This window comes from Vulpes lagopus, chromosome 23, assembly GCF_018345385.1.
Source record: "Vulpes lagopus strain Blue_001 chromosome 23, ASM1834538v1, whole genome shotgun sequence".
Classification (NCBI taxonomy): Eukaryota; Metazoa; Chordata; class Mammalia; order Carnivora; family Canidae; genus Vulpes; species Vulpes lagopus.
In genome coordinates, this window is record NC_054846.1 from 51,574,716 (window position 1) to 51,602,571 (window position 27,856).

The 27,856-nt window shown below is 51.3% G+C and overlaps 1 protein-coding gene across 2 annotated transcripts in view; it reads right to left on the reverse strand.

Annotated features, from left to right (window-relative positions):
* The window catches only part of AGBL4 (AGBL carboxypeptidase 4), a 1,348,432-nt gene that overhangs the window by 11,442 nt on the left and 1,309,134 nt on the right, over positions 1–27,856 (reverse strand). For both annotated transcript variants that reach the window (XM_041739178.1, XM_041739177.1), the window contains exon 12: positions 3,403–3,499. In XM_041739178.1, coding sequence (XP_041595112.1) covers positions 3,403–3,499 — 97 coding nt within the window. The remainder of the gene's footprint in view (positions 1–3,402; positions 3,500–27,856) is intronic.

A 27,856-nucleotide genomic window follows, 5' to 3' on the forward strand; every position in this document is an offset into this window, starting at 1 on the left:
GTTTTAGAGAGAGAGAGAGAGAGAGAGAATAATCTGATATGCAGCTGAGCACTTTCATACACTGGTTGGTATTGTTGGTCGTCGTTGCGTGTGTACATGCCTCTTTCTCCTCTGCAATCTGGGCTTCCGGTGGGCAGGGGCTCTCCGTGTCCCCCAGCACCCAGCGCACGGCCCGGCACGCGGTGGGCTCCAGTGTGTTGAGTAGCTGATCATTCCCATCCTCCTACACACACACCAAAACCCTGCCCCAGAGCCGCCCTCCCAGCCCGTCGCTGGGCCTGAGCCCACCTCACACTCAGAGGCCTGCCCACCGTCCACGCTCCTGCTCTCCCCACAGGGGCTCACCTGGCCTGTTCACTTTTTCCTAATTTTCCTCTACCTTGGTGGGACCTTTTGAACTTCAGCCCTGCAGCTACGTCACTGTGGTCCAGATAAGTGCGGGGCCCCAGCTGTGGTCATCAGGGCCCCGTCCCTGGGCCTATGCTCTTGGCCCTCCCCAGGGGCCCTCTCTGAAGGGCAGCCCGGCACCCGACAGGCTCCGCCAGCACCTGCGTGGAGGCTGACATGTTATAATTACCCACAGAGATGAGAGAAAACAAAGATTAATTTTGAGACACAACATGTAATTTTCCTTTAAAACCAGACCTACTCTTTCACTTATGTTATTTGATGCTTGGAGGGAAAATAACACAAACAAAGGGGACGTATTCAAGACCTCAATTGGAGCCTTGTAGCCTCCTGGGAATTCATTTTTCAAGAGTTGCTGACCGACTGAGAGCTAAGTGATATTTGTGGTTTGGTGAGACAGAGGGGTGGGCATGGAGAGGGAGTTTGCTTGTTTGTCTTAATTTAAGGGTGGGGGCGTGTACGTCAGGTCCTCAAGGCCGCGCACTTTGACAGATGAGCTCTCCAGCTCTTTTCTACAGAGGCTCCGGAGCTTAGAGCCATGAGGTCCCAGGAGCAGTTGCCACCAGGGCCCTGAGAGACAGCTCCCCGCATCTTCTCCCCCTGGCTCAGGTTCCCGCCTCCTCCCCATCTGGAGGAACTCTGCTAAGTCACCCAGAGAGAAGCAGGCTGGGGATCGTGGGGCCTGGGCTCTGGCTGTGGCCAGTGCCGGTGCTCCCTGGGCCTCGACTTCCTCATCTTATCAGGAAGAGGGGGCTGCACAATTGCTAGGCTCCCTGAGTGTGGCACCCCTCCACCGATGGTGCAACAAGCCAGGAAAAAGTCTAAAGGATCAAGATAATTGTATTCAGGCTGACAAAGGACCTGAAAGAGACAATCTCCCAATTAACTTGTAAATGAGATTCTAAGAATTCTTCTGAGTGTTCTAAAGCTTTAAATTTTTAAAAGCTTCAGCCAATCAAGAATGACTTCTAAGAATGAACTGAGCACTTTCCTCTAGAGGTGAGCTCCTCAAAGGCAGGGTCAGGCCCTAATCATTACTCATTCCAGCCCCTCTCTCCCCCCAGGGGCCTGGCTTAAGTGCTGGTTTTCCTAAGTGGAGGAAGGAGGGAAGGAGGGACCGAAGGAAGGACAGAAGGAAGGCAGGCAAGCACATAGTCTAGGCCTGTGGGAGCACAGAGGAGATCCGGACATGATCCTCGTGAAGGGGTTTTTAATCCACCAGGAATGAGGGTGGGTACAAAGACCCCGGGTGATGGGTGAACAACCTGAGACAGCATTTATGAGTCAGAGTACACTGTTTTGTAGACTCTGTGGAGACGTGGGACTCCCAGCAGGGGAACGTGGCTCCGAGAGATCACCCAGCCCAACCAGAGAAGTGCAGGGACTTGCCCCAGGCCCTGATGACGAGCTGGCTGGAAATCTGGGATTGCAACCCAGAAACCAGAGGACATGGAAACATTTATTGAGCACCTACTGACTGCCAGGCACTATGCCAAGCTTGTCTTTAATCTTCAAAACCTTCTGTAGAGATTTCAGTTATTACATCCACTTTATAGGTAGGTAGAGAAGGGTTTCAAGAGGCCCGGAGACCTGCCTGAGATCCCACGGTTAGCATGAGCCTGAGACCGAGTTTGAACCCACGGCCGATAGTGAGCAAGGCTTCTTGCTCATGGTGGAGCTTAGTCGGACTTCAGTCTAGTTTTGGAATAAAATAATCTTTTTATTCCTGTTCCTGCCAAAATCTCTTTGACCTCAGGCAATTGTCTTCACTTTTCTGGGCTTCCTTTTCCTCATTTGTGATCTGGGGAGTCTACTATCCATGAGGAATAAATAAGATCATGTACAAAAAGTACTTGGCTCAATTAATAACAGTGATTAATATTGTTTTTGTTGGGATGCCTGGGTGGCTCAGCTGTTGAACATCTGCCTTAGGCTCAGGGCGTGATCCTGGAGTTCTGGGATCGAGTCCCACATCGGGCTCCCTGCATGGAGCCTGCTTCTCCCTCTGCCTGTGTGTTTCTGCCTCTTCTCTCTCTCTCTCTCTCTGTGTGTGTCTCTCATGAATAAATAATAAAATCTTAAAAAAATATTGTTTTTGTTAGTAACAGGGTATGGAGGCAGGTGCATTAGTGCAAAGGCCCTGGGGCAGCCAAGCACACGGGCAAGGTGAGGGGCAAGGTCTGGGGGGAAGACTGGCCTGACACGAGGAGTAAGCTGGACATCATTGTGTCCTTTAGGGAGGCTGGATCACTAGAGAGCAGGACATGCGGCCCACAGGTAGGGCAGGGCCAGCACATTTCAGACGCCATTGGGTGTCCCTGTGCAAATGTTCACTGGGCTTCCTTCCAAGAGGCCTGGGAATGCCCGGTGCTCCGGGCTGGGTCTAGCCCTCTGAAAGGCTGGGCATCCCTGACCTACTCTATTTGGCGGCCCAAAACGTTGACTCCAGCAGAAGAGGTGACATGATCTCTTAGGGGTGTGTCCCCCCCAGCCCCAAACCCTCGTCTTGAGGGAATGGGACTATCACGTTCACAAGGGGATGCGTGCATGCCTACCCGGGTGCAGGGTGCTTTAGCACCCATCTCACGGTAACTTTGTAGGTGGGTGCCATCATCCCCGCATCACAGCTGGGAAAACACAGGGATCGGAGGCCTCGTGGGCCCAGATGAAACAGGAATCCTGGTGGATGAGCCACCAGCTGAGGCAGCATATGGAGACACCCAGACTAACTTAGAACAATGACTGTGCTCGGTCCCCAGCACTGCTCGCCCCCGTGGACTCCCACGCTAGACCCAGAATGTGACCGCCCGGCGCTGTCTGACGCTGCCACGGTGTTAGTAGTCAGAAAGCACACGGTGGGGCTCTTCGGTCTGGGACAGGACGGGGTTCCCCTTGGATGGGAAACCGAGGCCAGACGAAGCCGAGGGAAGCTGCCCCGGAAGGCAAAGCCAGGGAAGCAGGACCCAAGCTGCACAGCTCTGCTGTGTCACTCACCGCAGCCTCGGCACCGGGATCGCCACTTTCTCCACCAGGGGGTTCAGCCGATAATAATCCAAAAACGTTCTTGCCACATTCCTTCCCAGCTTCATATCTGCAAGTGTGAGCGTCAAGGAACAACTTGGAAGGCAACTGGGACAGAGTGAAAAGTGCTGGTGATAATAACAGCAGTGACAGACGCAGGGACGCCGCTCAGCCTTCTATGCTTTCTGTAGGACCTTTTCTGATTTTTCTAAAATTTTAGATACTACTTTTTCCTCATTTTACAGATGAGCAAATTGGGGTGTGAAGAGGTTAAATAATTTGCCCAAGGTCACAGGACCAGGAAGGAGAGGAGCCAGGATGTGGGTCTAGGTGCTCTCACCTCAAAGCTGTGTTCATTCGAAGCTTCTAGAATATACTGCGTCCCTTTGGGAATCACTGAGCTTCCACGGTCTGGCTTCAGGTGGCTCAGGGTGGAGGCCGATAAGTGAGACCCAAGGGCAAGAGACCCTTTGTTGTGTGTAGACCAGGCTCTGTTTGACCTTTAGGGATCAGTCATGTACTTTGGTAACCTCGGGGGGCAATGGTCAAACCCTCTCACCCTCAACAGTGTCCTTGTTCCACCTTGAAATCTACCAATAATGAATCCTGAGGGCAAAGTTCATGACCTGTTAAAGTACAAACTCTCTAGGGAAGGAAACAGGGCCAATTCTGTATCAACCATTACCATTCTAGTATGAATTGGTAGACCAGTCATCTCTTCAACAACTCAGAGTACCTGCTCTGTGCATTATAGTTTATATCTCTGGGCCGTCACACGAGCTATTTCCTCTGCCTGAAGTGCCTCCCCACCTCCCTTGGCTATTTTTTTGCTCATCAACTCTCCAATTAGGTAATATCCCTTCAGCAAAGCCTTCTACGGTACCGCTCTCCCCAGGGCTGTGATTGGTGGTCTGGCCCCAAGCTACCATGAGACTTCTAAATTGACTTCATTTAAAGCACTTATCTCTTCTAAGAGTTTGCCCACCTCCCTCCAGTCCCCTGCTGTCCCGCTAGAGAAGGCCAGCATCTCCTTTCCCCTGGATTACTATCATGCTCTCCTAATGGGTCTCCCCCCCACAGGCTTCCCTGCCTCTACTCCATTTCCTATGACGTAATCAGAGGGAGGCTATAAAGTGCAGAGCTAACCACTGCATCCAACCGAGTTCAATTCCCAAGGGGCTCCCAGTTGCCTTAAAGTTCAAACTTTGGAACTTGATTGACCAGGTCCTTTATGTTTGGGCTTCTACTTGTTTTCTTAGTTTTGTGCTTATGCTCCCCCACCTCCACCCCCCCTTGGCCTTCACACTCCAGCAACTGAACTTCTTTCGCTTTCCAGCCTTTTCCTACACCCTTCTGTCTTTCCAGGCCACTTTCCCTCCCTCCATGTGTCTTATGGGGCTGACTTCTCAGTCTCCGGGCACCTCAGTTTAACTGTCACGTCACTGGATATGCGTCAGCCACCTCTCCATCCAGGGGCATGGAGCTGGACTAGTGTTTGTGGAATGGTCGGGTGAGTTTTCACCGCAGTCTTCAAGAAGTCCCCGAGCTGGGGTTGGACATGGCCTAGGACATGAAAACTGGCATCCACGAAGCACCTCCTATGTTCCTGGCCCAACACTGGTACTTTGCTTCCACAGACATTTGAAACAATCCAGTGAGGAGGGCATGTTAGTCTCCCTTTGTGCTCTGGGAGGTCGAGGAGCTTCTCCGAGGCTGTCTAACTGGCAGCGGGCGAGCCAGGACTCCAATTCGGGAAAGTCTGACTCGGGAGCAGTGAATGGTCCCCCAGCCTGGGCTGTTTCCCAGCTCGAAGGCACCTTTTCTGTCAAGGGCTGAGTCATCCCAGGCCAGTGCCTGGTGGGAGGAGGAAAAACACCAGACAAGTTGTTTATGACAGTGCGACGCGCTGCAGGCTCACCGGGCTGTGGGGCCGCCACCTGCTTTCCTCCTCTGGATGTGACCGACCTTCTCTGTCCTCTTCTTTAAAAAGTTCCCAAGCCGGCGTCGGCATGGCTTGTGACCGGCAGGCCCTCGTCTGCTGCTCTAACCTAGCTGGGCCCCAGTCGGCCGGGGGGGCCAAATCGCCCTGTGTGTGGGGCCCAGAGCTGCAGGGCCGCAGAGGAAAGGAGGGCGCGCTGCGGCCTGGCTACAAGGGCCAGATCAGATCAGATCTCTCTAATGCAGATCCTGGCCCTGTCACATTCTGTGTCTGGCACGCTGCATTTTCCAAAAATGTCGGCACCAGTATCTCCACCTCACATGGGATTCTATGATCTGACCCCGACCCTCCTTCCACCGGGACGTGTGGTCTGTGCCTCCTCGCTCTGGATCTGGGCAGGCTTGTGACTCTCCAGCAATGCCAAGGACGGCCGCAGTGGTTGTCACGATACCGTGGGGCTTGGGAGGCCAGGTGGGCCAAGGGGTTGTCACTTGGCCCTTGCTTGCTGGCATTCCCGGGCTGGGGGCCGCCTCGCAAGCAGTGGAGCAACCTGTGGCCGCCGTGCTGCGCGGAGGCCCGACGGGGCGGGAGTGTCCCGCCAGCCCACAGGCAGCTGGCAGCGGCATCAGCCAGGTCCAAGCTGGCCCCACTGGGCAGGCCCGCCCCAGCTTCGGCCCCGACAAGGCACGGGCCTGCACCTGCGAAATGTGGGTCATAACCCCGTCCCTGGGCTCGTGCCGAGGTGCCGGCTGCCACGGGGGTGCTGACAAAGCAAATGCAAGAGTGGGGAGCCTGAGCCTATCCTCCCGGGGCCCGCAGCCACCCTCCAGAAATCCTGGTCGTCGGGCCGAGTCGGGCCGCTCCAACAAAACGTCCGGCTGTGAGGTGCTGATGGCTCTGCTGAAAGAGGGTGTTTTAAAGGTGGGGGTTGTCTGGGACACCCTCTTCCCCTCTCCGACCATGTCAGGGGTTCCTCAAACCCTGGAGCTTTGCCCCAGGCTACTGGCTACGGGGTGGGGGTGTCTGAGTCAAGACGGGAGAGCCTGATTGAATATTTTCACTTAAACTAGGTGTCTTTGGACAAGGACTTGGGGTGCAGGCAGAGAAGGCAATGAACGGCTGGAACCCCTTCCAATGAGAGAGGGCTGTGGTGAGAGCTCCCCGCTTTGCACTGCCGCCAACAGTCTCCGAATGGCCTATAGGCTGGAAATGTCATTTCCTCACAGACGTATGTGGCTCACTGCTCTGGGTCTCACAGATGGAGGAACAGACAGCAGGGGGCGGGGGTCAGGACCCCCGAGTCAGAGAAGCAGGGGAGCTTGGCTGGAATTGTGTGAGACCCAGACAGACTTGGCCACCTTTGCTCAGAGCCATTGAGGTAAAGGGTGAGTGTCGGTAGCTCTGGTACTTCCTGGGACCCTTTAACAGGTAAAGAGGGCTTGGGCACGTGCTGTTCACTCTCATCCATTCATTCATTGAAACATTCACTGGGCTCTTCCCCCCTGTATAGTGGGAGGCACAGTGACAAGGACTGGGGGAAGAGACAGAGAAATTAGACAAGTACAGCTGACAGTGTAGACGGGAAACCACTGCGTCCTGAGTAACCACGTCACCAGGCAGCCTGATGCGTGGTCACCTTCACAAAACTCACTCCAGAGCTTCCCCTACGAACCGTGCGGTGTAGCTACTCTCACCAGTCCCCACCACAGCCCTGCAAGGTCCAAGTACTACTCTACACATACTTTGCAGAAAAGGAAACTGTAAAAAGGAAAACGTGCACAAATGACCTGGAATCCTGTGGCCTGAAAGTGATGGAGGTGGCCTGGGAGCCAGAGCGTCTGTGCCTACGGTTTCTCCTCCATTGAGTGTGATCATACGTGCAAACACTAGACTCTGTGGACACGTAGGAGATTGAAATCCAGCTGCGGGAATTGTGAAAGGCTTCATGGAAGTGGGTATGTAACAAAGACGGGAAGGCCAAGGACCACTCACAAGGGGGAGGGAGAGGCTGGCGTCAGGGAAGCCCGGAGTACAGCCAGGACACATGACCCTGGTCCATAAATAAGACAGAGAGGGGCCCCGTGAGCCCAGGCAACCTCGGGGTAGGGTGAAAGCTGAGGCTGCAGACAGATCAGCTTTGAATGCCCAATTAAGGAATTTAAACCTGTATTCTGCAGGCAATAAAAAATATTTGATGTATCTATGGTTGTATCTATCATTTGTCGACTCAATATATATTTATTGATCATCTGCTATGTTCCGGCCCTCTGGAAGGCTCAGGGTTACTGTGGTAAATAAACAACAACAACAACGACAAAATAAAAAAAAAAAAATACAATCAAGACAGTGGTTCTTAAGTCTAGAAGTGGAGATAGATAACAAAGGAATAAAAACCCACATAAATATGTAATTGTGATTGTACTAGTGTAGGATGACAATGCACAGGGTCTGGAAGAGAGGGTGATGGGGTGCTTCACAACAAGGCCTCTGATCGGGGGTGTGGGCCGGCTTCCCTGAGGAGGGGACGTGTGAACTGAGAGTGGACAAAAGAGCGCAGCATCTATGAAGAAGGAAGGGCAGTGGGAAGGGTCCTTGGGTGGGAGACAGGGTCTGAAGGAGGGTGGCGTGGAGGGGCAGGCAAGGGCGAGATCACATGAAGCCTTATTCTGGGTCACCTGAAGGAGTCTGGGTTTTCTGAGTGAATGGCAAGCTGAAGAATTTTAAGCAGGAAAATGAGACAGTCTGATTTATAATTTTAAAAGGTCACTGCTGTGCTAAAAATAAGGAAGCAAGAGTTGAAGCAGGCAGATGGGCCAGGAGACTCCTGCAGTGGTCCAGGTGAGAGATGGGGCTGGGGCAGGTGGGGGAGGTCTGGATCAGGACGGAGGGGGCAGAGATGGGAAGATACGCCTTGTGGAGGAACTGGCAGTTTGGCAGTGGGGCCTGAGGGGAGGAAGGCGTGAGGGCAGCTCCCATGCCTGTACCCTGGGCAGCTGGGTGGATGGAATGCCCCGATGGGGGCGGTGCAGAAGCTGGGGCTGGTGGCACAGGTTCAGGGGACAGACCAGGAGTTCACTTTGAGCTGGCAATGCTGATGAGACACTAAGCGTCTAGGTCCTGAATCAGAACCGGGGAAAGAATCAGGTCATGGAGATGGTTTCCTGACAACCAGCCCTTTGAGAGTAGTCACGCTGCAGGCCCTGCCGACTGTCCGGTGCATCCCACTGTGCCCAGCTCCCCACCCCTTGCTCCTGCTCCCAGAGAAGGCCCAGTTGTGAGTGTTTAAGGCCTCCCGGCGAGGGGCAGTGACTGTGGGACCCTCCGTTCTCCTGCCTCCTGGGATCCGAGGTGCGCTAAATGAGCACCTACGTGGGGATTCCAGAGACCAACCTGGTTTCAATCAGTAGCTTCCGTGTGACCTTGGCCATTTCCCTTCTCTGGGCCTAGTTTCTCTGTAGGTAAAGAAGTATAGTCTCTCACGTCCTTTCCAGCATTAACATTGTGTGTTCAAGGCTATAAGCTCATGAAAAATCCCATTCCCATTGTTTCGTTCAAGGAATGTTTCCTGAGAACCTACTATGCGCCAAGTAGCTTGAGGCCCCTGGGATACACGGCAAACGAGACCCCCAAAGATCCCTGTCGTCCTGGAGCTTCTTTTGGAGTTTGGGAGACAAACCGTTCATGTAACAAACACATCTGCAAGTTCCCGCCGATGCCAGAAAGTGAAAGTGCTAAGTGCTCAGGCTCAGGCATAAAGAGTCAGGGGCGCCTTGCGGCCCAAGTAGAGCGGCCTGGGAGGCCTGGGGGGAAGGTGGGGGTTAGCTGTGCCTGCAGGGGTGAAGGAGCCGGCGGGTGCCCACCACGGGGATCCCCCTTCTCTGAGACGCAAGCCCTGTCCGGCCATGCCACTGTTGGCTCTCGCCGAGTCCAGCCCAATCCCACTACTGGAGCTCACAGTTAACCTCGGGAGGCACCCCCTTGTTGGCATGCGGCAGCTGCCCGGGGAGGGTCCTCCCACCTCCCTGAGCAGGCCCGGGTGGCACCCATCACACGCGTCCTCCTGCGGCCTGAGCCCTGCCCTCTCCATCCTGCTCCGTCCCTGCAGCCAGCTCCATGCTGCTCCCTGCCGGTGGCTCTTCCAGAACCACCAGAGGCCCCGGCCTGCCCTGAGGCCAAGTCCAGCCCCATCCTGTGCCACGTCTCCCTCCCTCTCTCCTCATGCCCTGTGCTGCGGGCAGCTCGGATCCCCCCCACCCCCCCATCCCCCACCGCAGATGTCAACCTGCCAGGGACTGGTCCAGGGAGGCACCTCAAGAACCGGCACATCAAGGATGGAAGCCCACCAGCTCATTCATTCGTTCACTCGTTCATTTGTCTATTTATTGTCTTTGACCTGCCAGATGCCGTTCTGGGAGCCGGGACGCAGGGAGAAAACGCAGCCCCGGTCCTCATGGGGATCTTTCCCTGCTCTCATCCTGCTTCCAAAAAAGAAAATGTAACTCCCACTTGTTCCCTGTTCCAAAACCGCAGCCTGGAAGTCTTTGTGTGCTCGTACTCCTGCCTCTGCCAGCAGCGGAGGATCATCATTAAAGGGGAAAGACGGGGATCCCTGGGTGGCGCAGCGGTTTGGCGCCTGCCTTTGGCCTAGGGCGTGATCCTGGAGACCCGGGATCAAATCCCACATCAGGCTCCCTGCGTGGAGCCTGCTTCTCCCTCTGCCTGTGTCTCTGCCTCTCTCTCTGTCTCTCTCTGTGTGACTATCATAAATAAATAAAAATTAAAAAAAAAAGGGGGGAAAGACGACGGCGCCGCTGGAACGTTAAGGGGGACCTGTCGGGAGCCTCCAGGTGAAGCCTGAAGAACAAGGCAACAGGGAAATAGCTCTTGTCCCTGCCCCCTGCAGCCGTCCCCGCGGTGGGACAGGTGCGCGGCCACACAGGCTCCATCTCTGAAGTGCAGTGTGGGGGCTGTGGAGATCACGGCAGAGAGAGTGACAGGGAGGGAGGACGCAAGGGAGGACGTGACGGAGGACGACACAGGGAGACAGCAGGGCCGGAGACCCAGAGGGAAAGATGCCAGGGGCCCGGAAGACATAAGAGGAACCGTCAGGATGCAACAGAAAGATCAGGAAGGAAGATCATCTCAGGGGCTGAGAGCGACTGGACCCTGAAAAGTGGAGGGAAAGGGAGCGAGGACAAGAGACAGAGTAGGAGGCAACAGCAGAGGGAGAGAACGAGCGAGCAGTGCAGCCACGGGGGGCAGGGGCAGAAGGAGAAACAGCAGGTGGGACAGAAAGACCAACACAAGCAGAGCAAGGCAGGCGTCCAGGAGATGGCGCGGGGACCCAGGGAGACAGCGACAGCGACAGCGGGAGGCCTGGGACGGAGCCAGGACACAGGGGGACAGGCAGGGCTCCCCTGGCACCGAGATGCCACGTGGAAGGTGGGAGTCCAGGAGGGGAGGTGGGCTCACACCCAGGCCCCGGGGCTGCCGTGTCCCCAGGCTCCCAGCTCATCTGCAGCTGCAGAGCCCCCCCATCTCGGGAGCTTAAAACAACATGCATCTATCGTCCTGCAGGTCTGGGCCCAGAAACCTGAAGTCTGTCTCACTGGGGCACAGACAGGGCGTCGGGGGCCCCCCTCCCCGTGGAGGCCTCTCCCCGCTTTCTTGGGTTTCTGACGCCGCCACTCTGGGGTCCGCCTCCCCCCACACTGCGTCCCCCTCCTTCTGTGTGCGGCCAACCTCCCCTGCTCCCCCCCGCCACCCGCTTCTGTGTAGGCTCCAAGCCCAGGGCAGGGCTAGAACTCACAACCCTGCAGTCTAGACCTGAATTGAGATCAAGAGGGGGAACCCCCCAGTGCTCCGGCTCCCTCCTAGAAGGCTGCGTGCGGGGCCCAGCCCTGGAACCCAAGAGCCCTTGAGCTCCTGCCTCAAGAGCCGTGGCAATCCCATCTACAGAGGCCTCATCTCCACATAGGCGACACTGATGGGATCCAGGGGTTAGGATCTAGACGAGTTTGGGGTCATTATCCAGCCTCCGGCGTGCGTCCACAACTCTTCCAGGTGCCAAAGGGCAGGGGATGAAGGTGCTGCCCATGGGTGGGCAATGCAGCTCTGGCTGGGTGCTGGGCACCTTGCAGGGTGCTCAACCCCCACCTCCCCCACCTGACCCCCAGGGCCTTCTGCACAGCAGCAGGTGCGTTCACCGGATTTGGATCCAGACACGTCCAACCCCAGTCTTTTTTTACTGACATTATTTGCTGCCTCTCAGGGTCAGGAGATACCCGTACAGGGCCGCATGCTGCTTATTTTGCCTCCTAAACGTGTCGTGGACGTGGCCTTCCTCCTCTCGCTCTACCATCCATCCCCTTACTTCAGATCCTCTCTCTTATCTGAACTATTGCTTCAGCCTAATTGGTCTTCTTGACTTCAGTTTCCCTCCCTTTGCACTGAGAGCAATGTTCTCATAATTGCTAACCTTGTCGCTTCCTGACTTAAAACCTTACACCAATTCCCTGTCACCTGTAGGGTAAGATCTAAACTTTTAAATGTGGCATTCAGGGCCTTGCATAAGCTAGTCTAAGCCTGTCCCCTGACACTGCATCCCATCCTGCATCTGTTTAGATGTGGGGTTTAGAGTCCCAAAAGCATGGATTTTTTTTTTTTTTTAAAGCATGGATTTTAATATTGGCTCCTACATGTTTAGGGCAAGCTGCGTTAACATCTCTGTGCCTCAGTTTTCTCATCTCTGAGACGGATAATGCTACCTATCTCGAAGGACTCTCGTGTGGATCAGAAATCATGGATCCTGAGCCCCTAGCACAGTGCAGGCAGGTGGTAACTCTCTATTATTATTATTACTATGTATGAATTTGTCGTTTCCAACAAAGCACGAGCTCCTCAAGGACAAGGGTGTGTCACATTCAGATTTGTTTCCAGAGCCATTTAACACACGTTAGGCCTATCACAGAAGCAAGAAAAAGACAATGAACCAAAAAACAGGATAAAGTGGGAGAGAGAAAAAGAGGGACAGAGAAACGCACAGAGAGAGAGAGTGAGAGATGAAGAAATTGTTTTTAGAATTATCTGGATTTTCAGGGGTAAGGTCTTGCAGGTTTCCTACAGTTTTCTCTGTAAAATTGGCTAGAGGGTGAGCTGAAATGGTCTCTAGTTCTGATCTGGTCCTCACTCTCTCTCTCTGCCCCATCCTAGGAGAAAAGGCTACCGTTTCTGGCCACCCAGGTCAGAGCAGGCCTTCTCAGGCATGCGGCAGTACCCATCACTCTGATTGGGTATCTGGAAGAGAAATCAAGCTGGAAGCTGGCTGGGCTAGAACGGATGCAGATCCGACCTTAGGAATAATGTGCCTGAGTCTGGACAAGATGGCCTTGGGGGATTTTTGAACTTCAGACCACACTGGGCAGGTTGTCATTCATTATTTGTTATTCATTCAACAGATGCTTATCAAGCACCTCCTATGTGTTGAACCAGGTAATAGATTTATAGGCTACACTGGGGGGCTAAACACAACAGGCATGGTCCCGCCTTAAGCTGCTCCCAGTCCAGGCACTATAGACATTTGGGCTGGATGACTGTGTAAGGAGAAGAATGGCTCCTCCTCTGCTAAAATGGGCCTAGAAGCGACTACAAACAGAAAGGTGGGCTATTCAGCGGCTGAGAATCTCAGGCCAGTCTTTAGGCTGGAAAGCAAAAGTAATAATTGAAACCAGCTTAGAATTGAAGAGGCTCACTAAAGGGACAGGATATGGTCTTTAAAGAAGGCCACTCCCTTGTTCCTTGTGTCTTCATTCTGATTTGGCCCGGAATTTGAAGCGCTTACATGGATTAATAAAATGAGCAATATCTTGGGAGTCAAGAGACCCATATTTGAATGTCAGCTTTTACCAAACTGCCGGACGACCTGGGCTAAGTCACTCATCCCGCCCTGGGCTTCATCGTCCCTGTTTGTATCATCAGGAGTTCGGCTTCTTCCACGGTTTCTCCAAGGGATGGCTACACTACAGTCAAACTCCACTATAACACCTTATTCTCGGCTACCTCTTTACATTTAATCCTCATTTGGGGACATTTTTGTTCCATCTTAAGCAAAATAGAAATGATCCCATCCCTTAAATTCTACTCTTTAGGGCCCCACTGGCTCTAATGTTTTATGATTTTCTTTCCTGCCCTTGTGTTATTTTCTTTTTACTGTTGTCTTGAACTTGAAACTCAGGGGGTGGAACTCACATTTAGGATCATTTACTATCTTCCAGGCACTGTGCTATTTATTATGCACAAAAAGGGCAGATTTTATTATTCCCATGTTCCAGGTTAGTAAACCGAGTTCAGAGAAGTCCCGTGTCTAACACTGCTCAACTAACAGTTGGAGGTTAAGACTCAAACTCAGGTCTGTCCAACTGCAAGGCCTGAGGTTTCTGGGAATTATGATCATGATATAATTATTATCTTAACTGTCTTAAAATGATTGTGTTCCTTTTTTTTTAAATGAATTTTATGTATTTATTCATGAGAGACACACACACACACACAGAGAGAGAGAGAGAGAGAGAGAGAGAGAGAATGGCGGAGACACAGGTAGAGGGAAAAGCAGACTCCACGCAGGGAGCCTGATGTGGGACTCGATCCCAGGTCTCCAGGATCATGCCCTGGGCTGAAGGCGGCTCTAAACCGCTGAGCCACCAGGGCTGCCCCGACTGTGTTCCTTTATTCAATATTTATTCCCTGCTGTGTCAGGCTCTGAGCCAGATGCTACGGACTTGGAGATGAGAAGTCAACCTCCGTCCTGAGCAGCCCTCACAGAAGACAGGTAGATAAAAACTGCATTGCAGGGCAATGACTACTGTGGCAGAGGGAAGCAGGGGCACAGAAAATAAGATTTGACATTGGAGGGACCCCAGAGGACTTCTTAGAGGAGGTAACACCTGCGCCAAACTGGGTGGGGTCTTTTATTTGAGATAAATGTGCTTTAAGTAATTGCAGTCAACAAATAATTAAGAATTTCCTATGTACTAGGTACTTTTCTAGATGCTGAGATACACCTTGCTCATGGAGCTCACATCCCAGTAGGGGAGACAGTCAATGAACAAATGCATGTAGGATGAGGTTGGAATCTGAGGGACTTGACCGAAGTCAAGAGTAGGAGCTGACCAGGCACAGAGGGGATGATGGCGTGCATGGAAAGGGATCCCTGGCCAGAGGCAGAGGCATGTGCAAGCATGCTGAGGCATGCTGATCCCCTCAAAGGTGGGAAGACATTTGGTGTGGCTGGAATACCTTCTACAAGATGAAGAAGGAAGCAAGAGAAATACACAAAGACAGGTCATGAGCGCCTCGTGTGAGGTAATGAACGTGAACTTTATGCCGCAGGTGATAAGGAGGCATGGCAAGGTTGTAAGGGAGGCAGAGAGAACATTAGATTTGGCTTCATCGTGATCATTCCTGTGGCCCTGGTAGAGGATGGTTTGGAAGGGACTAAGACTGGAGGCAGGGAGGACAGCTCTGGTCTAGGGAGGATGGAGAAGGCCTGAGCTAGGACACTAAGAGTGGGGCAAGAAGGAGGAGACAGAACTAGAAATACTGGTCGTGTGAAATGGACGCGAGCCGGGGGGCTGAATGCAGGGTTCTGGCCGACTAGAAAAAGCATCAAGGGTAGCACGTCAGGTTCCTGTGCTGGGGAGTCAGGTGGTGCTGCCCGCAGTGATCCTGGATATGAAGTCGGACTGTGGCTCCCCTGGACTCCAGGGAGTTCTTTGTTCCCTGGAATCCCTCTATGGCACTCTCCTCAGTGGGAGGGTTGCCTAATCTTATTTTGCTGCACGTTTGTGTCACAAGACTCCTATGGTTCCTACGACGAAGCTCCACCGTGATGTCCAGTTACTGGCATTTCCTTGCATCTCGCGTTCTTTGGGAACCAAAAGAACCAAACGTTCTTTGTGTCCAACAAACATCTTGGTTTCTTGTCAGGCAAAGCTGAAGGGGGGCCACTGACAGGATGTCTAAGGAGCTGGGCTTGAGCTCCCCATGAGACTGACACATATATCCAATTTTTTTTTAGGCTAGGATATATTTTCTTAGGAACTTTCCTATCCTCACTATTCCACACCGCTGTCTGTCTGTCTGTCTGCCTGTCTGCCTGTCGGCCCGTCTGCTTCCCTCCCTCCCTCTGGCCAACACTCATCAGATCTGTCCAGTGTCAGGATATAAAACATGCCTGTTCCATGTCTCGTTCAATCCTGCCCTATTTTAATAACAATAGGACAGACGAGTCCCGTTGTGACCCGTGCTGTCAGGCATCCCTTGAGAACAGGACTTCCTACGCCAGCTGTGTGCCGCTGTATTCTCCCTCTGTGGCACAGCCTGCGCCTGACAGGCTGCCGCAGACCTTCGGCTTCACTGCCTCCGGGGAACGTCCACTCCTTCTTCACCCTCAGCCCAACTCCCACTCCTTCAAGAAAGCCTTCCATGAGCCCCTGGACAAGTCAGGGGCTGCCGTCATATCCCTCCCAGCACCCCGGGGCCCCCTCATAGGCCTCTCCTGTCTGTAACTTCATGTGTCTATGTGGTTTTGGTAGATAACCGCCTCTTCTACAAGGCCACCAAGTTCCGTGGTTGCAAAAACTATGTCGCTTCATTCACCTGACTTCCCCTGTGTCTGGCGGTGTACGGCACATTTGGTGTTCAGCTAATATTTTGCTGCTCATGGTAGGAAATCGGAGGGAAACCCGGGTATCTGAGGACTTCACTGGGAGGAGGAATGGAGGTCAGGTCCTGGAGACTGTGGGAAGAGAAATGCTGAGCTATGGGGGTTAGCACAAGGCAGGTTGAGAGCAAGCGTCACCAGCAGGTAAAGTGGACTTGTTCTTCCCCTGTCACTTCTAGGGAAGCAGGAAAAGTCCAGAATGAGGGTCCCTGGAAGAGGACTGTCTGATGAAGAGGAGAAGGAGACTCCAGCACCACGTGATTGATTATTTCCAAGGAGCCTACGTAAAGCCCAAGATGCAGAGATGAAAACGTTTCATGGAGAAAACTATGATCCTGGGGTCTAGGGGTCCTGTTCCTTCCACAGCTAGCTGGTTATAGGCAGAGGGTGAACCCCATTGAGAACTAGTGGCCTCCAGGGACACGTGCTCCTCTTAGGCCAAACCCTCTCAGAACATCGCCCCAGGGAGTCAGAGCTGGGAGCCTCGGGCCTGGGTCTGGAGGGGACCTGAAGGAGCAGGGCCTGGGAACCAGTGGGCAGAGCTGCGTGTCTGACCTGCGCCAGCTGGGACCAGACCATTACACCCCGAATCTCCACTCCTCTTTGCCTCTGTCTCTTCCCAGCTAGACTGTGAGCTCCCGGAGGGCAGCTCCCCATCCTCCGCATCCTCGGTTCCCCACAGCTTAACAGGACTCCCCCGTTTTCCCACCCTGCTTGTGGGAAGAATAAATAAATGAATGGATAAAAAACTGTAGGCTGGATTCCCAGGTGGCTCAGAGGTTTAGCACCTGCCTTAGGCCCAGGGCGTGATCCTGGGGTCCTGGGATCGAGTCCCACATCGAGCTCTCTGCCGGGAGCCTGCTTCTCCCTCTGCCTCTCTCTCTCTGTCTCTCTCTCATGAATAAATAAATAAAATCTTTAAATAAACAAAACAAAACAAAAACTGTAGGCAAGCAGCTCACCCTCTGATCCTAAATGTCCTTCTCTGTGAAGCGGGAATGACAATAGCTCCTAACTAGAGCACTGTGAGGATTGAATGACCTAATGAACGGGAAACCACCGGGGAGGGACTCTTGCATTAAAGTAGATGCTCAAAAATACTTTATCCTCTCTTTTGCCTTTAACCACATCTCCTGGCTTTAAGTACTCCCTGAAGTTTGCTGACCTTCACTTATTCTAGGTTGAACTTTACAGTGTATCAAAGAGCTAGAGGATCCTAAAACATCTCAGCAGGAGGGTACCAACAGCAGACATCTGTCTGGTTTTGTTTTCCTGCTCTTAATCGATTCCCCTTTCCCAACACCCCATTTTTCCATATTGAACCCCCAGTGTCAGTCCCTGAGGCTCAGAGGAACTGGCCCCAACCAGATGGTGCAGGAGGATAGAGTCAATCCAATCCGGTCATTCTGAGCGCTGCAGGCCTCTTGCCACAGTGACCAGTCAGGTGTGCATATGTCTGAGGAGACTCAGCTCTGGGGCCTGTGAGAGAGGGAATCACCCGTAACCCTAAGAGGATGGGATGTCCACCAGGAGCTGCATTTTGCTCCCACTGGGGGAGAGCCTGCAGAGAACGGGGTAATCACTCAGGGAGCAGCTTGAGACCAAGTCCTGATGACACTGTCTCCAGATCCAGGCATGCTTAAAACCAGTGCTCCGTTAGACTCGACTTCAGACTTTAGCTTTTTACTTAAGCCTGTTCAAATTGGTTTTTCTATCACTGGCAACCCAAGAAATTCGAGTAAAAAGACCCTGGAGTTTACCTCATCAAACCTCCTAATTTTACAGATGAAGAGATTTGCAAAATCACATGGTCAGTTTTTATATGCAACCAATTTTCCAAATCCATATATTGCCACACTTCCTTTACCCAGTACCGCTGACCAGAACAGTAACAGGCTGTCCTTCTCCCTGAATAGGGTCATAGAATATTGACTTTGGTCACAGAACACCGAATCTTTCTCCAACAGAAAGAATTTCCTATTTCAAATCCTCGGGAGCCAGTTTTGTTTTGCGTTACAAAGTTTTTATCCCCCGAGCAGGCCGTCCTTTCCTTTCTACACAGCGTCATGGGCAGCAATTAATTCTGATCTCAAAGAGACAGCAGGGACAGACGGAGCATTAATTGGATGGAGCAGTCAGCATCTCCCTTAGCCCACAGTGGGTACCTGCATGCGGGCATATGGGGGCAGGCTCACGCACTCACACGTGCACACACACCCTCACTCCCCCCGACCCCCACCCCCCTACCCCAACCAACCAGGGCACAGGAGAGGGCCCAGCATAGCTTGCTGGCTGGTCAGCATGGCGTAGTATTAAAAAATCAAGGACTGTGGAGTCACAAAGATTCCATCACCAACCAGTGGCTTAAAATTGGCCTCCTCATTTGTAAAACAAGGATGCACAGACCTACTTCAAAGTGGTTCAGAGAATTGAATAAGAATATTGTATGTAAAGTGCTTTTCACTGGTATGTAGCAGGAGCTCAGTGAGTGCTAGTTTTCTTTCCTTCCACATCAAACACCTTTTATAGCAGGTAGAGAATAAAGGCCAACGTGACCTGCAAGTTTAGATCGTTGGCTGCTCTGGACTGGGACTAGCAAACTTGATAGTCTCCCCCTGACCTCCCCTTAATCCTATATCACTGCCCTCCCCCTCCTCCCCAACACACACACACACACACACACACACACACACACACACACAGTTGCTACATGTGCATGCACACACAATACACTCCCTCCTGCCTCCTCCCCCTCCAGGATGGCAAACTCTGGGAGGGCGGTTCGGTATTCTTACTGCCCCTCACAGCCCCCAGCATACAGGAGGCACTGCACGGACATTTGTTAAATAATTACTGACACAGCCTGTGCCTTTGCTCATGCTCTCTCTCCACCTTAGCCTCAGTCATTCTTCAAGGCTTAGCCTGGGCCCCACCACATTCTTCACAAAATTTTTGAAATTGGTTCCTGGGAGCAACTCTCTTCTCCTTTGAACTCCATTCCTCTTTCATGATACCTGCAGCGTTCTCACTGTGATATAAGGTATATGTGGTGTCCTTGCTTCCCTATCTCCTCAAGGTTCTTCACTCCATCATTGAATCAACTCGAGCCCGTGGGTGCCAGGCACCATGGATGCTGAGAGGCATCCAACTTGGTCTGTGTCTTGAGATGTTCAGGTTCAGACTAGTCCTTGAGCACAGCAACTGTGTCTGACTTATTTTTTTCTATCCCCCAGGCCTTGAGCCATGGTGATCCTTAAATATGTGATAATGGCAATGGGTGACCTAGGAGAGAACATTTGGGCCAGGACATCAGTGGGTCTTATGAGGATACCAAAGGCCAACGAACTTCCTAAGGTTGGGCTCGGATTCTGCTAGGCTTTCTGAGGGAAAGGATTCAGTACTACCGAGAGAGATCTGGAGGTAATGAGCCATGTCCCTAGACCATGTCACACAGGATGCACTCAAATCCAAATCCCCGAATCAGCTGAGATCTGGTGCCCAGGGATGTTGATTTAGCGGTATACCTGCTGAAGCTCTGGCCTGGGGTCAGGCCCACTTTTGCCATCAGGTTTCACAGTGATGCTGAACAAGTCATTACCCCTTTTGGGTATCAGTTAAGCCACCTCAATTTTAGGCAGCCAACGATTGTGAAAACCTACAATGTTCCTTGTCCTGGAGACACAGACACTGTCTAGCAGGAACTATGAAAAGGAACATCAAAGAGATGTAACATCTCATATTGTATAGTTCTTTGTTTTGAAAACGTGAAGAAAGCTCCTCATTGCCTGTAGGATAAATTGTCAATCTCCTTCACCCGGCACCTCTTGTGATGTGGCCCCCACCCACCTATGTAGTCTCTCCCCAATACTGATCCCATGCCCTGGCCACACTCTAGCACCCGGTACTCCCAATGCTCCATTGTCATTTGTGCCTTTGCCCATGTGATGTCCTTGCAAAACTCTCTTCCTGTTAAATTTCTGATGATCCTTTAATACAAAGTCGAAGTATGAGGTATGCACAGAAGGAGCATCACATCTGTAAATTGGAAATGATTTTAAATATTATGATTTTAAGAAAGCTTGCTTACTTCCTTCTTTCCTTCGATTTTCCTTCCTTCCTTCCTTCCTTCCTTCCTTCCTTCCTTCCTTCCTTCCTTCCTTCTTTCCTTGCTTCCCTTAAAGGGGCAGTTTAGATTAGATTAGATAGATTCCAATACTTTTAAGATGCAATAATCACTCATAATCTTTGTACTATGTCTTTGGAACTCATGATCAATCTGTCCAAGCTGTGCCCCTCATGGTGTTTGAAAACATCCCAAGGAGCAATTAACTAGATTGTAGGCTGTGGGCTTGGCTTCCCGAAGAAATTTCCTTCCATTGGTGAGTGAGATGTCAAGTCTACCACACCCAGCCTTTTCTTCTCTAGATTCCTGTTCCTGCCCTTGATTATAGTTTTCTCCCTTAAACAATGCTGTAAGAGATCATTTAGGTCTCTAATTCAGAGCAGTGAGTTTATCCACAGCTCTGGGCTTTCAGGCCCTTGTGGAATGGCTTCCTCTTTTCCTCTTAGTGAATGTTAAATCACCCTTGTAAACCCAGTTCAAAGTCTGTCCTGTTTAGGAAGTCTTCCCAGATTCCTCAAGACTGAATTTGGTTGCTTACTTGATCTGTTCTCTGTGTCCCCACAGAATCCTGGACCTACCTTTCCTTCAGCTTTAATGACACTGTTTTATAATCCAAACCAGATTAAGAGACAGGTTAGGAATTTGAGGTACCAGGCATGTGTGAGAGGATGCTAAAACATCAATGAAAATATAGCAAGTTGAAGAAAATTATGTTGATCAGAACTGTTCATTAATATGTAGTTGGAGGAAAATTTGAGATCCATGGGTGAGGTAACTTTTGCTCAAATCATCAAGCTAGAAAATGGTCCAACTGGAATTTGAATCTGACTCCAAAATCAGTGCTTGTATTGGTTATTCATTCAATCATATGTGTTAGATGCTGACTGTGTGTCAGGCACTGTGTTCGGCATCGGGATGCAAAATTTCAAACAGGGCAGGTAATGGCAGAGCAGAGTCAAATTCCTTATGCTGGTCTCTGAACTCAGGATCTGAGACCCTTCTGTCCCGCTGCGTGATTTCACCACTAGGAAGCTCCATAGCCAGCTTCTCAGCCTCTCCCTCTCCCCAGGAGCACACAAGGCACTTCCTCAGAACCAGCCCTTCCCCTGCCCCAAAATCTTTGGCTGTGCCCACTGTGGAAAGAAAGCCAAGGCTGCTGCCAAGTTCATTAATAATTTTGGCTTTCTGGAGGAAGGAATTGGATTGCTTTGCTCTTCAAATATCAAAACATCCAATTAACACAGCTAATTAGCATCACTAGCAGCAGTCAAAAGAATGGCAATTTAGATGCAGGATTTCAAAGGTTTCCTAGTTGTAGGCCAAGGCAACCCATCACTTGCTAATGACAAGAGTTCCTTGCTTAGGCAATTCTATAGCAGCCATCAATTAGCCCAGCCACCGGGCAGAGACTGGCCCCATCCCTGAGTCATTTGTCTAATCAGAACTGGGGATAGAGAGAAAGAGAATTGGGGAAGAGGAGAGAGAGGGAGGGAAAAAAATGAGCTAGTAAAAAAAGGGAAGCACGGAGAGGGAGAGATACTGAGAGAAGCAACACACAAAGACAGAAATTCTCAGAGACAAAGAGAGACAGACACTGTGTGTGTGAGAGAGACAAACAAGAAGTCTTATAAATAGGGATCATATAGGCACAGAGAAACAGAAATAAGCTTCTTAAATATAGAAAAGATATGACAAAAAACTTCTGGCCACCAGTAGCTTTGGGAAAGTGTCTGATCTCTGCACTATAAAACCAGGCTGACCTGTGAGAGCAAATGAGAAGTTGGCAAAGTTCGGCTGCTATGGTGAGGCCCGAGAGATGAGAGATGGGAAGACCCCACCCAAGCTCTTCTGGTCCCGCCACCCCCACCACGCCCCACCTCACACTGAAGATTGGCTTTTCACGAGCCCTGGCTTCTGTTTGGAAGGTGGGGTATGAGGTCAGCGTTCCTCCATTTCTGGGCTTTCTCCTGGAAACCTCATGGGCGTGACAGCCAGGCCTGTGATCAATCGGAAGCACTGCTGTCTCCCTCAAGGAAGGAAACCAGTGGATCTCTCACTGAGTTCACCCCAGACCTGATTTTCGAGTCTTTCTTCCTCCCTACTGCACCACCTCTGCCCTGGTTCAGGCCTTATGGTCACGCTTCTAGATGGTCTCAATGGCCTCTGGTCTCTCCTTGCTGCTGTCCGGGCCATTCTTGTCACTGTTGCCAGAGAGATATTTCTAGGACATGGGTAGGACTGTGTTTCTCTCTGACTGAAACTCCTTTTGATTGGGTTCCATACTAGGAACAAGCCCTAACCCGTTAAACACAGTATTCAAGGTCCTTCTGGGCGCTGGCTCCTGCCATCTCCTTGTAGCCTCTCCTGACCCATCTCTCTCACCCCCCCTACACTCACACTCCAACCCCTGGAGATGACATGGGAACCTGGAGACTCCACACTGCCTTTACCTCTCGGCTCCGTCTCATCCTCTCTGGGCATCACAATGCTTATCTGATCCCTGCTCCTGCTCTTACCTTTCTAACTCTTTGTTCACACACATCTGCTGCCTATAAATGTGTTCTTTTTACCGCCTCACCTCTTACCTGTCAGGTAAGAAATATGTGCAACGACAGCTGTGAAACAATAGGATCAGTGGCAAATTGGACAGCAAATGCCACACTCAAAACCCCTCAAACTCAACATTCAATCAACCAACCAACCAACTCACCAGCCAGCAAACATTCTTCTGGCCAAACCCACCATCTGCAGAAAAGAATCAGCCGTGGGCCACCAGTTGGTAAGGCTCCATCTGTAACCTAGACTGGGAGCTTAGCTCGGCCCCTCAGCCCTCCACACTCAGACTCCACTTCCATCTCTGGCCACCTCCTTGCCTTGGGTTTCCTTGTGCGCGGGGCTATTTGAACAGCCTGCGCTGCCTCCTTCCTTTGGGGCCCTGCAGAGGTGTTAACTGTGTGTAAATAGTTGCAAAAAACACTCACATTTACAGTGATGAGGCCAATCCAAGCATCCGCCTGGCCCAGGCAGGATGTTATTAATCAGCATTTTAATGAAGCCTAATTACAGCAGATGATGCCTCCCACCAGGTAAGACAATGGTTACAGATGGGAGCAAACCAGGAAATCGCTGCCCTCTCCTGGGCTCACCCCACCCTAGCATGGAGGGTTAACTGGGAAGGGCTGGCCTGCTTGTAGGGACGAGAGTCCAGCAGAGGGCCCTGCGAGCAGTAAGCAATGACTCCTCTCCCAGTGCCAACAGAAACAGTCTGGACAGTGGGTGAAGCTGGGCCTCTAGCTCGGGATGGCTTCTGGCAAGTGATCATCGTCTCTCTGAGGTCTCTCTGGCTGGCATTCTGTTTTCCCAGATATGGCTACGTGTCCGTTTCCAGCACCTGTTCCTGAGTCAGGCCTTGGTAAGGCATGGGAGTCTTCCAAAAATGGCCTTTGTTTCCTCAACTCTTGGTTTTTTCTCTTTGCCCCTCCATTTACTCCTCTTTTCTCCTTACGACACTGGAGTGTCGAGGGCCCCTCCCAAGGCCACAGCCCAGCATGGTTCAGTGGCTCAGAGCCCTGGCTGTGGAGTCACACAGTGAGAATCCGGACTCTGAGGCCAGATGGACTCAGCTGTGTGACCCTGGACAGGTACTTTCAATGACCTCATCGGTCTAATGAGAGCAGTAACCAGTCCTATCTTCTCCACATGGTTCTTTAGGGAAACACCTAGGGCAATGCCAGGTGCCTAACCCAGTCTGTTTCTTAATTCTGTGTCTTCCCTGAGAAGTCAGTAGGTGGGAGAAACACTTGGCCCCTGCCAGTTGTTTCTCTAGTGCTTGGGGAATGAAGTATGGACCCTGCAGTGCTCCCAAAATCATACTGAGAGGAAGGGCCCACTAGTCTAAGGTAAACTAAGCTGGCTCCCCTTCTCTACCTCCTCCCATATACACCATCTGTTCTCCTATTAATAGTCAATTCCTCATGCTATTTTCTTGCCCAAGAACCTTCTCTGGCTCCCCATTGCCTATAAGCTAAAACATCAAATTAATACTATGGCACCCAAGGCTATTATCTGGTTCTAGAAGATTTTGCCGGCTTTACTTCCTGGGCCTCCCTTGTATGAACTCGCCATTCCAGATGGGACAGTTCCTTAACATGCTGGGTCCTATACCACTGAGGCTTGCTTCATGAGGATCTACTCTCCAGAGGCCTTCTCTCATCACCACCAGACTGTAAGTTCCTCCATCAGACTGTGATAGTGGATGCTATTTTGTTTTATTTCATTTTAAATCTCAGTATTAGGGGCACCTGGGAGGCTCAGTCAGTTAAGTGTCTGCCTTTGGCTCCGGTCAAGATCCCTGGGTCCTGGGATTGAGCCCCACATAGGCTCCCTGCTTGGCAGGAAGCCTGCTTCTCCCTCTTTCCCCCCCACTCATTCTCTCTCTCTCTCTCTCTCTCTCTCTCTCTCTTTCTCTCTCAAAATGAATTTAAAAAAATCTAAATCTCAGTATTAACAGAGCTAGGCACAATGAAGACTCTCAATAAAATGTGTTAAATTGGACTACATGCCACCCCTTCAAATTCTTTGTTTTTAGAGTCAATAGCTCCCCGTGTGTACTATGATGTAGTCCGGGCCAAGATCCGAACCAACAGACCTGGGGGCAAGGTCGAGCTCTGCCACTGTGACCACCAATCCTACATATCGGCTTGGCTGGGACATGATGACCACTTAAGTGGTCTAAACATTATTCCAGATGTTTCTGTGAAGGATCTGGAATTTTGTTTTTAAAACTAATTAATTAATTTATTTATGATAGTCACAGAGAGAGAGAGGCAGAGACACTGGCAGAGGGAGAAGCAGGCTCCATGCCGGGAGCCTGACGTGGGATTCGATCCCGGGTCTCCAGGATCGCGCCCTGGGCCAAAGGCAGGCACTAAACCGCTGCGCCACCCAGGGATCCCAGGATCTGGAATTTTGAAAGAGATTACCACTTAACTTGGTGAACTTTGAGTGAAGCAGATTATTCTCACAATGTCGGTGGGCTTCATCCAATCAACTGGAGGCCTGAGTAGAACAAGAGACTGCCCTCTCTTGAGCAAGAGTGAATTCTGCAGCAGACAGCCTTCAGGTCTGAACGTTTTTTTTGTTTTGTTTTGTTTTTAAAGATTTTGTTTATTCATGAGAGATACACACACAGAGAGAAACAGAGACCCAGGCAAAGGGAGAAGCAGGCTCCACGCGGGGAGCCGGATGCGGGACTCGATCCCAGGACCCCAGCCTCACACCCCGAGCCGTAAGGCAGACGCCTAACCACTGAGTAACCCAGGTGGTCCAGGTCTGAACTGTTAAGTCTGCTCTTCCCTGGGTCTCCAGCCTGCTGGCCTACCCTGCAGATTTTGGACTTGCCAGCCTCCATAAGCACCCCAGCCAATTCCTTAAAATAAATCCTTCTCTCTCTCTAGATCCTATTGGTTCTGTTTCTCTGGAGAAGCCTGACTTATACAACCACGTTGTGCATTTCTGTCAGGCGATTTGACCTCACTGAGCCTTTGTTTTCTAAGCTGTAAAATGAGGATAATTGTTCCTCCTTCACAGAACTGCTGTGATGATTTGTTGTGACCCTGTATATGTGAAAGCCCTGGAAACCGTGAGCACCTTACTAAATCTTATTAGGAGACTCACCACTTCCAGGAAGGCATCCCCACCTGTTCCAGCCCTCCTTACACGCAGACATTCCTGTGCTCTGAGAGCAGTCTGGGCCCATACCATGCTGACTCTGTCCTTTCTTTTACCATCTAAGTGCATGTGAGGCCCGGCACTGGAGGGAGACGGAAAGGGTGGGGACAGGGACCCAGTGGAGGCTTGTCTGGGGCAGCTCTCAAAGCTAAAGCAGAGGCTGCAATAAAGGATTCAGACATGATGCTGCAGTCGGTTGGGTCCTGAATTTAAATGCAGCCCATTGCTCTTTGTCTTGACAAGGTAATAAAAAAATCCTCCGATGGTATATTATGGATGCAAAGGTGCAATACTGGCTTTCTGCTCTCTGCTCACCGTCTGAAGGAAGGAAGACATGTCTGGGGCCTAAAGGGGACAGACCTCGTTGGGAGGGAAACAGCAGATAGTGCATCCTCAGCAGCACAGGCAGGGCCTGGACCCCTCATGCTAAGCCAGTGCTTCTCGATCTTTCATGCGGAGGCTCACAGAGAAGATGCTATTTGTTTGCACAGTGAAGGGGGAAGGGAGGGGCTGCTTTCTGCTGGAGGTTACTGGGCCCAGGGCCTTCCACTCCAGCCTTGAGCAGCTGTGCACAGGCTGAGGTATCAATACCTTCTGGGGGGTAGGAATCTCTGTGATACACTTCCCCCCTCAGCTGGGAGCACGGAAGATGCTCCAGTCCTCATGGCACACACCTCATGGAATCCTCGGCTGGGAAGTCGTATTTGGCCCCTTACGCTCCACTGGGGCTTGTGGTTGCTAGCTCTCTTGGTGGGTTGAGAATCCTGACAATCTGATCATGATCACTCAGAATGACCAGCACGTACCTTCCACAGTAGGGCACCCAAAGCCAGGGCCTCACACTCTGTGCAGTCCCATCTCTAAGCACTCCCTAATGATTTTATCTATTTTTATTCTTTGTCTCCCAGGTATGCATGTGACGGGTTTGACTGATTCAGGATAAACTTGGCCAGAAGGGAGGGCTCCAGGCTGCGTTGGCTGCAGGCTGGTTCCCAGTGTGCATCCTAGGGCTGGGCTGAGGTGCCAGTGTCTCCTGGCGGCTGGCTGCAATAGGGTCAAGCCCAACTGCATGGGTGTGTGGAAGACCTCTGTCCAAGTCAGTTTTGTTAGCATCACCTTCACCAAGGCGAGTCACCCAGATACACCCAACATCAGTGAGGGGAGAAAGAATATTCCATCTGCTGTCATTCCCAGCATTGAAGCTCTAGACTTTTCTAGCTCCTCACCCAGCATTTGTGTCATGTCATGTCTCTGGGCTTTGGTCTAGAATGTCTGTTAATTGTAACATCTGCACGTCAACTTTCCCATCAGATTGTACCTTGGATTGCAGGGGCCTTGCTTGGTCCATTTCTATGTCCCCAGCCTCCCAGTATGGGACCTGACACAGAAGGAGTGCTCAGAAACTCCTTGTTAAACAATGAGTAAATAATTGAATAAATCAATGGCCAATGTCTGGGCCCTTTGGGTTTGTATATGCTCACTTGCCTCCCTGCCTGGACCCATTGGGATATAGTTCAAAGCCTTGTGTCTAGGTTCCAGTAGATCTAAGACACACTGAAAAGGGTCAAATACCCTTAACTCATCATCTGTACTTATAGTTGCAATTTGAGTTCATACCATACCTAGGATATCAGAGATTCCTTAGTTCAACTGCCCCCTTGGGTGCAGAAACAATGTCTATTTATCTTTGATCTCCAGGGCCCAACACAGGACCTGTTACAGAGTGGGTGCTTGGTAAGTATTTGTTTTTCCATCAATCCCTCTAACACTTCTATAAATATGAAAATGAAAGCCCAGAGAGGGAACATGAAGTCCCTGGGTCACACAGGAAGTTTCTGGATGTCTGGATTCCAGCCTGGCTCCCCTGATTCCCAGGAGGTCAGAACCCAATGGATAGAATCTGGCCAAACCCACC